The sequence below is a fragment of the Camelus dromedarius genome, chromosome 22, assembly GCF_036321535.1.
Source record: "Camelus dromedarius isolate mCamDro1 chromosome 22, mCamDro1.pat, whole genome shotgun sequence".
NCBI classification, from domain to species: domain Eukaryota; kingdom Metazoa; phylum Chordata; class Mammalia; order Artiodactyla; family Camelidae; genus Camelus; species Camelus dromedarius.
This window is the reverse complement of record NC_087457.1, coordinates 26,870,967-26,880,792: the sequence shown is the minus strand read 5'-3', so window position 1 is coordinate 26,880,792 and position 9,826 is coordinate 26,870,967. Positions and strand designations below refer to the sequence as shown.

Below are 9,826 nucleotides of genomic sequence, written 5' to 3'. Positions count from 1 at the left end.
CTGCCGTTTGGCCGCCCTCCGCACCCTCCCCGCGGGCCGAGAGTTGACAGACCAATCGCCCGGGTGGCGGAGGGAAGGCGGGAGAATGCGAACCCTTCGGTAGGGCGGTAGGGGCGGGCCCCAGGCCTTATTAGGAGGGAGTCCTGCGCAGGCGCAGAGGCGGCCGCCGCCGGAGGGGCGGGGGCAGGCCAGTGAGAGACTCTCCGACAGGCACGGAGGGTGATTGGGAGGAGAGGGGGGCAGCGAGAGGCTTGTCATGGGGATCCGAGCTGCGAGACGGCATTGGTAGCATCTGAGGACTCCGAAGGGGACAGGAAGTGTCAACGCCCGGGACCCCGACGCCAGCTCCGCTGGGGGGATCCCCGCTGCTCTAGTCCTGGGGAGGGAGGGGGAAAAGGAGGGAGCCCTGATCTCGCCCCGCCCCTGGGCTTGTTACCGCGGGGGCGGGGAGTGAAGGCTTCTTTTGGGGGGAGTGGAGATCGGGGGACTCGGCTGTGCCCTCCTGAGCGGCTGCCGGTGTCCCCGCGGCGCCGGGCTGCGGAGCAGAGGAGCCGCGGAGGCCGTGACTGTTGCATGTGTGGCTGCTGGATGCGGAGGCGGCGGCGGCGGCGGCGGCGAGGAGCAGCAGCGGCGGCAGGATGTTAGGGCAGCAGCAGCAGCAACTATACTCGTCGGCCGCGCTCCTGACCGGGGAGCGGAGCCGGCTCCTCACCTGCTACGTGCAGGACTACCTCGAGTGTGTGGAGTCGCTGCCCCACGACATGCAGAGGAACGTGTCCGTGCTGCGAGAGCTGGACAACAAATATCAAGGTAGGGGGCCGCGGGGCTGCCGGTGTGGCTCCTCCCCTACTCGGGTCCGCTGGCCGCCGGGCACGGTCGCTCGGAGCCTGCCCGGGGAAGTGCCACTTTTCATTTCTCCTGTGTCAGTCTCCCCGAGTGCACAGAGGGGTCTGGTGTGTGGGACGGGGGAGCGGGGCAGGAGACCGGGTTCGCGGCCCTCCCTTCCCCCGCTGCGGTCGGTGAGGACTTCTCTGGGGTCTCGAGGGTGGGGGTGGGGGGCCGCTCGTCGGCCTCCGCTGCAGACCCAGCGGCTGCAGCTGGTGTGGAGGGGAATCAGCCATTTTAAGCAGCAAGCATTTGTTCCGGTGCTTGCCTGCCCGGTGCCGCAGACCCTCCTGCCCTGGCCAGGGAGCGTGAAGCCGGGAGGGGACTGCGGGGAGTGAGCGGCCGGCCGCCGCCGCCGGACTTCTGCTGGTCTCGGGGGCCTGGCTCTCCCCACCCTCCTTGGGCCCCCATCCCCTGAGAGCAGATGCATTGGAACGTGCAGGGGGGAGGGGGCGAGAGAGGGCTGGGAAGGCGGACTCCGGGGAGGTCCCTCCCTCGGCTCTCCGGCTCGGGAACGGAGGAGTCCCTTCCCCTCCGCTGCCCCAGGGAAAGTTCCGGGCCGCAGCCTTTCCCAGCTCCTTCAAACGAATGGTTAAAAGGCTGGGGGGTCCCTGCGGGGGAAAGAAGAGGGGTGTGTGTGGCGGGGAGGCACCCCCCCGCCCTCGGGGCGGGGCCTGCGGCCGTGACGTAGGACTTGGGAGGGGCGCCGACGGGCGCGCTCCCGCCCGTCTGGAAAATGGCTGGTCGCGGGAAGGCTTTGGCGAAGCTGGCTGGTTGGGAGGGGGTCGGAGCCGTTTGGGACGTTAGCTCGTCCTCAGCAGAGTTAGTGTTAGGATTTGGGACATGTTTATTGTGATTCCTCGACTTTTCCCCAATCCTCGATCACGACGAAGACACAGCTACTGGAATCCTCGCTGACCCTGGCCTCGCGTAGGTTCCGGGCCTTGCGTCACTTCCGGGCTCCTGGAGGCTGTGAGCTGGTTGACTGGGCAACCGCTTGGCGTCCCTTAACCCTTGGGTCCGTCCTCCGCCAAGTTTCAGTGATGAGGCAGAAGCCGCCCTTTGTGATCAGACCCAGGAAGCCGGGACAGGGACTCAACCTTCCTAACAGTATTATTTATTATTTACCGTTGGAGGCCCTTGCGCCTGCTACTGGGAGGGGAGGAGCTTAAATGCGGAGCCGTTTGCTTTTAATAACCCTGAATCAAGGAACAGACTTAGGGCATAATGTGGAATCAGCCATATGGGCTTTAAAAAATTAACTTCTTGGACGCATTCTGTGTTTATAGACGTCACTCATCCTATGATTTAATCTCTTGAGGACCCCAATTGTGGGTGATACTTTTGGGCCTTAACATGTTAGAACATTTAAGTGCCTGTGTTTTTTTTAATCTATACTTTATTTCTGCCTTTTGAACCCATATGATTGAGAGGACTGATCTCTGTTAGGGGGGAAGCGAATTAGTACAGATTAATTACTGTATTATCAATTGCTGTACCAGATCCAGAACATTATCTCATTTAATCTTAACCCAATAAAGTAAAAATTCATTTTGAAGACAAATACAATTTTACAAGGAGTTTAGCTAACTTGTTCAGTTACGTGGGGAATGTTTAACTCCACAGATTTGGCTACTTCAGGTGCACATCCTTGTTTTTAAACTAAAATTTTTTTAATAAAAGCTCTCCATATAAAATAAACAACTAGGACTTACTGTATAGCACAGGGAACTATATTCAATTTCTTGTAATGAGCCATAATGGAAAAAAACTGGAAAAAAGAAGTATGTATGTATGTATGTATGTATATGTATAACTGAATCGCTTCGCTTACCTGAAGCTAATACTGTAAATTGACTACACTTCAATAAAAAATAAGAATTAAAAAAAAAGGGGAAGAAAAGCTCTCCAAAGGTATTTTTTGTAGATAAACATGGAGCACATACATGAATTGTTACTTTAAAATGTTACATGGTGCTTAAGAATTGTATGTTTAACATTTTTTTGTTTTTCAAATAATAATAACTCTGAAGTTCATACAGCTTGCTGGTTTTTACATTTCTTTGAAGATATGTTTGCCTTCACAAAAGTTAACCTATTTTCTTTTCATTTGAATTGGGGAGGAACAATTTGTTACAGGGAAATCTGCATCTTGACCACCTAGAAATGACAGAAGTAATTTTGGTAACATGAGAAACAGTATTAGGCGTGAAAAGATCAAGAGATTAGAAATTTTTTTTTGTCCCATTTAGATTGTACTTCATTTTCAAGCATAATATAAAAACAATGATTTAATTTTTACTCGTGCACATGCTTACTAAGCTCAACTTTCATAGTCTCCAGCTACTAGCTTTATGTACTTGTGTTTTCTTGGTTTATGTTTCATGTTTTCTATTTTTTTGCTAGGTCTTAAGTATTTTCTGTTTTTAGAGCTAATACTTATAGAAGTATTTTATGATATAAATTATATAGGCAGTGAAAGAAATTTCCTACCTATTTGACACACTTCGGAAATTACTAAAGAACCTTAAAAGTAGCCTTAAAAATTTTTAAAGTCAGAGAAGTGAAGAAAACAATTTCACAGTTGAATAAAGTATATATTATGGGAAATGGCTATTAGAGAACCTCAATTTTTGTTCCAATATTCTTGTTCATAATTTTTTAGGTGAATAACCTTTGAAGTAAAATTTAATGCTTAATTTCAAGTGCCTTCCATGCAGCTGAGTAGAAAGTGCTTGGGTGCCAGAGCCAGACCTACACATCTGGCAGAGTTCAAAGTCTGGGGTTGTTACCTGTTGAGCTTCGTTTTCTTCACATCTGGAAGCGATGGCTTCCTCGTGGGATTGCTGTGGGGTTTAGTGCGAGATCACGTAGAAGGGGCTCAGTGAGTGTTCGTTTCCTTTCTTCTTTCACTCCATGATTAAGATGTCTTAAAATTGTGAATATTTTTCCTCATGTATAGTATCAGTATGCTGGTATGAAATAATATATTTAGCTTCTAATTTCTGATTATTAGATATAAAATATTTGAAATATTTGAAGATTTGTCTTTATTTTTTAAACCTCAAATTTTGTGTGTCTGAGGGAAAAATATATAATTTCCTTATTTTTCTTGGAGGAAAAGTGCATTCTTATAATACCCGCTTACATACCTAGCTGGACAAATGGGCTAGATGTGAGCTTTATTTAAAAATATGCTAGGCAGGTATGAGCACCCTCAAATGTATAGTGGTGCATTGTCATGTACGCCAGGTTAAGTCGTTGTCCGTCAAGTGTGAGTACCTACAGTTTCCAGGGAGAAGCTAATTCATAAATTGTGTTGAATACTTGCTCCGTGTTCCCTTGCTTGCAGATATCCCCAGTGTATGCACTTTACTCATCTAACATCTCTGTTCTTATCCTTCAGTAATGATACTGGAAGATAAAACAGTGGTACGGCATGTGCTGTGATAACTTAGAGTTAATATAAAAATTAACTTTCTCCACCTTTACTAAGACAGAACTCAGACAGCATTATATTATATATAAGAAATAGAACAGATATGAATAAGAAACTTAGGTAAATTTTTGGTGACATCGAGAACTTTATTTTCAGATTTTTATATAGCTTCTAATGACTCAGCCATTTAAAATTGATTTAAGTGTGTCCCACATGCTATACAATACCTAAATCAGCAGTTCAGAAAGCTTAGTACCAACTGCTGAGTTATCTACAAAAGCACAGTGGTCCGATGCTGACTTGACTGTAATTTCGTTAGTAGCTTAGTCAGTTTGATGCCAGAACCTGAACCTGCATCTGCTCTGGAAATAGTTTGATTTTCAGACTCTCCCTTGTGATGAAATAAAAGAGCCATTAGAACTCATATGATGGGAAATGAAGAGTTCTCTGTGTCAGCTTTGCTTAAGAATGTCCAGGGGGTGATAGGAAAGTAAAGGTCTAGTGTCTGGAGTCACGTAGCAGCTCACTGATTGAACTGTGAATCCTGTAAGCACAACTGGATGGTCATCTGTAGCCTAGTCCTTGCACTGTTTTTAAGTTTTATGACCAGAGCCCAGCATGGAAATTTTATAGACAGGGTTGTTATGAGGTTCAACTGAAGTATAGGAGATATTACACTCAGTGGACTCTGAAGTGGCAGAGAGGGTTCCGGCGTGTGTAAAAGGCTTGATTAGCCGCACATCTCTTCTCCTTTCTAATATAGAATAGTGAATATTAGAGAGTTTGTGTTCATTCTTTTCTGAACATACTTTTATACTGGATAATATGTGGTCTTTTTATGGGAAATAAAATGTTTTTAATGCATTCATACTATGAAGGAGTGTGGTTTTATGGTTTGAGTTCATTCTAACTGCACCAGTTCTGTGAAAAATAGCTACCTTGAGAAACGTTATACATGCGCCAACACACGATAGCGTTCTGATTTTTCTTTTCCATTTTTAGAAACATTAAAGGAAATTGATGATGTCTATGAAAAATATAAGAAAGAAGACGATTCAAACCAGAAAAAACGCCTCCAGCAGCATCTCCAGAGAGCATTAATCAATAGTCAAGAATTGGGAGATGAAAAAATCCAGATCGTCACGCAAATGCTCGAATTGGTGGAAAATCGGGCAAGACAGATGGAGCTGCATTCACAGTGTTTCCAAGACCCCGCCGAAGGCGAACGAGCCTCAGATAAAGCAAAGATGGAGTCCAGCCAACCAGAGCGCTCTTCGAGAAGACCCCGCCGACAGCGGACCAGTGAGAGCCGTGACTTGTGTCACATGACGAATGGGATTGAAGACTGTGACGACCAGCCACCTAAAGAAAAGAAATCCAAGTCAGCCAAGAAGAAGAAGCGCTCCAAGGCCAAGCAGGAGAGGGAAGCTTCACCTGTTGAGTTTGCAATAGATCCCAATGAACCTACATATTGTTTATGTAACCAAGTGTCTTACGGGGAAATGATTGGATGTGACAATGAACAGTGTCCAATTGAATGGTTTCACTTTTCATGTGTTTCACTTACCTATAAACCAAAGGGGAAATGGTACTGCCCAAAGTGCAGGGGAGATAATGAGAAAACGATGGACAAAAGTACTGAAAAGACAAAAAAGGATAGAAGATCGAGGTAGTAAAGGCCATGCACATTTTAAAGGGTTATTTGTCTTTTATATAATTCTTTCAGATTTACTTTGAGAAAATGTTTTAGGGTAAATGCATAAGACTATGCAATAATTTTTAATCATTAGTATTAATGGTGTATTAAAAGTTGTTGTACTTTGTCTGTGACCTTAATTTTCTGCACTGAGTTACCAAATACTTTAAAGCAGGTAGTCTTCAGATCACTTGATGGAAGAAGCAGGGGATAGGGAAGGGTGGCGTGAACATGATAAAAACTTCACAAACCATGCCTATTTCATTTTCACTGAAAACTGCAATGCTGATTTTGGGGTAAACACCAAAGTTTTGCTAGCATTTTTGTTCTATGTGCTTGAAAAAATTTAGATATAGCTGGAGTTCTCTGCAAGCATTTAGATTATCTTGGGTAATTTTAAAAAGGAACATACATCACTCAGAGCTTCTTTCTCCCTGGCCCCATTTCTACATACATGTGTTCATCTCTAGTCTTCCAAGAATTTAAGGAACTAGAGATAAGAATAATTTGGGATTCCATGTGGAATAATGTGCTCTTATTAGAGTATTTGCTGCTGTATTTTCCTTAGTAGCATTTTGATACACTGGCAGTAGCCCATTTATAAAGGCCTGGCTGCTGCTTCATAGCTACATTTAATCTAGTGCTTAATAAGGGAGTCGTTTTGTTTTAATTGGGACAAGTAGGAGCAGTTAAGACTACCAAAAATGCCGCCATTGGCTTAGATTGGCAAAATTTGGGTTATGCAGTATCATGGTTCAAGGTTGAGCGATTTAAAAAATGCATCTTATTTAATAGTGTCATGTTGACCCACTGCTGGCTGCCTACCCATTGGCCTGTCAGCGGGAAAAGAGCACATACTAGTCTTTAAATACCGCCTTTATATCAAACAGTAGTTTAAACAGTTCTGCGAGTGGCTGTAATTCATTTCTGTCCCAATCAGTGATTATATATTATTTTAAGTAATAGTGTATTTACTTTCTTAACTTCCTGGTACTGGTGCTGTTTGTCTTCACGTTTAATGAACCAATTTCATTATCACAATGCAATTAATAATGTATTTGTAAATTGAATTTTCCAAGATTGGAATATTTTAAGGGTAAGCAGCTTGATGGATATATGTCCATATATTTGGAGAATTTTTCCGTTTTTCAGGGGTGGGGGGGAGCGGATTAACTAGTCCTTAAAATCTATGTGTAACATACTTTTTATTCCTCATTTCTTCCTAATCTAATGATCTTCATTCTTTTTGATTAATCTGTGAAAAATCCTGTCTGCTTGTTTGAAAAAAAAAAAGAAAAAAAATGTTTTTTTCTCTTCTTGCTCTCCTGTGTGAGTTTTAGGCATGTTATTTCACCCCATCTCGGTGTCAGGCCCTTTTTCTGTAGTATACAGTTGGCTTAGCTTTCTCCAAGGTTCTTTCCAAATCTGCAGTGTTTACACTGTAGTGAGGATTTTAATAATCAAATTTTTTGATTTTGGTTTTCTCTCATTAATTTTGTCCTTCATTCTGAGGTATGAAGACAGTTTAAAGGCAAGCTTAGAGGCAGGTAATTGCACAATATTTGATTAGCTTCCATCCTAAGGATATTTTGACTGATGACCAGAGTTGATTATATTATCTCTAAAGCAAGAAATACTGAGTTGTGAAGAAATCCTTTTCTCTCTTGAGAATACAGCATTTTGTCTTAGTGATTATATTCTTGTTACCAGGATAGAGCTGTTTACCTGATACCGTTAAAAATATCAGTATGTGCAAAGCCCCCAAAGCTTTCAGATGAGACTTACATAGAGGTTGGCACCTTCGTACATAAATCTGCCTCAGCACATGGGGAAAAAAATGAACCTACCAATAGAAGTCCCCAAATTTGGACTAGGCTTGACAGGAAAACAAACATGGAACATCCTGAAAGATGTGTTCTCTTTAAGACCTAATGTTTGAAACAGTTTAAGAATTACTTTTTGTTTTCTGTACCACATAGGAAATAGAAGTTTTACGTTTGCATAAACATTCTGACTGGCATTTCTTTTTTGAAGTATCATAGATTTCACGTACTAGTTCATATCATGCTTGCCAACTCCTACTCTATACCTGTGATTCCCAAACTTGTCTCACATTGGAATTACTTCAAGAGCTTCTGAAAAACTGATAACCTGTGTCCCACCCCCAGCAATTGTGATCTAATTCATTTGGAATGTAGTTTAAATATTAGAATTTTTAAAAGATCCCCAGGTGATTCTAATGTACAGAAGAGTTGTAGGACCACTGCCGTATTATGAGACGTTGAATCTATTGAAAACTGCTAATGGGTTCGCCACATCCAGATGTGTGTGGCCCTGAAACACGCATGAGTGCTGACATTTCTCTGAGAGTCTGTCCCCTGCCCCCAAAAGTTCCACCAGCAACACTTGAAGACTCAATACTTGGGTGCTCTTGTGTGCTAGGCACTGTTCTAAGTAGTGATGGGTGAAGAAAAAGAAAAGTCCCTGTTCCTGGACCAGACATTCTAGAGGCTCTTTCAGAAGTCTGCCCCAAAAAGATTGCTGGCTGAGATGAGGGTGGTAACAGTGGAAGTGGTGGCGAGTCGTAGGACTCCGCTGGTGTTTAGAGGTGCAGAGACTGGAAAGCAAAGGGATGGCAAGGATGACTCCGGCTTTTGGCTTGAGAGAGGAAAAAAAATTAAGACCTCTGTTTTGCATTTAGGTCTGGGAGGACCCAGCATGGAGTTGAGGGACTGAAGTTAAGGGAAAAGACAGGAGATAAAACACTGGGAATTCAGCCTATGAAGGGAATTGAAAGTCATTTGCCTGAAATCACTCATGTAAGCAGATCAGTGCTTCTCCCATTTTGAGATGCAAGTGCATCACCTAGTTTTCTGAAGATGCAGATTCTGGTTCAGTAGTTCTGGCCTGGGGCCTGAGATCCTACATTTCTAACAGGCTCCTCAGTGGTGCTGATGCTGCCGGTTCAGGGACCCACATTTTGAGGAGAAGCTGGTGCGGATGCAGAGGAGGGGGGCGCCGGCCTTGCAGTGCAACGTGTCAGTGGGGAAGGAGCCAGCAGAGGAGACTGGGAGATCCCTCAGTGAGATAAACCAGGAAAACGGCACACCAGCAGTAGACATGAAGAAAGTGTTTCAAGAAGGGAGCGATCTCAAGCGCCGTGCAAGTAAGCTGAGGACCGTTAAGTTTAACCGGCTGTGGGGTCTGGGATGAAGGGTTGGTTGGAGAGGATTAGGAGCAGGAGCGGCTGGAAGCGGAGGCAGCAGCTGTGGCCAGCTCACGGTTCCATGTAAAGGGGAACAGAAGACGGGGCAGGTGAGCTAAGGGAGGATTCGAACTCCTAAGGAGAAAACAGCATGATTATATGCGGATTGGAATATTCCATCAGAAGGGGACCGATGAGAGCTGGAGGCGGAGTGGTGATTGCAGGCGTGGCATCTGAGCGGGCAAGGAGAGGCAGCCAGGACTATGAGGGGTTAACGTCCAGCAGGCCCAGGGGCAGCTCCAGTTCATGTGTCAGAAGGGCAGGCAGTGTTTTTACTCATTTATTCAAAAATACTGCATACCTGTTATTTCCAGGGCACTGTTTGGGGTGCTGAGGATAAAGCAGTGACCAGAACAAGACAAAAGTCTATTAACGCAGTGGTGCTGAGGTTCGGAGCGAATTGGTGTCCATGCACACCGCGTGCTAAGTTTGGTGCTGGGAAAATGGGATCGTTCTCTTCTAGCAGCTTCCGGGCTCCTAGCGAAGCGCTGAGATGGGGAAGGTGCTGGAAGTCTGCGGGAGGGAGTGGAAGGTGCGTGTG

At 44.9% G+C, this 9,826-nt stretch overlaps 1 protein-coding gene across 1 annotated transcript; it reads left to right on the top strand.

The window, feature by feature from the left end:
* Window positions 1-146: 146 nt before the first annotated feature.
* Window positions 147-8,026, top strand: ING2 (inhibitor of growth family member 2). Its single transcript, XM_010974552.3, has 2 exons — window positions 147-810; window positions 5,327-8,026. Exons 1-2 carry the CDS (start codon window positions 639-641, stop codon window positions 5,995-5,997), a joined length of 843 nt encoding a protein of 280 aa, XP_010972854.1. The 5' UTR covers window positions 147-638; the 3' UTR covers window positions 5,998-8,026.
* Window positions 8,027-9,826: the final 1,800 nt, after the last annotated feature.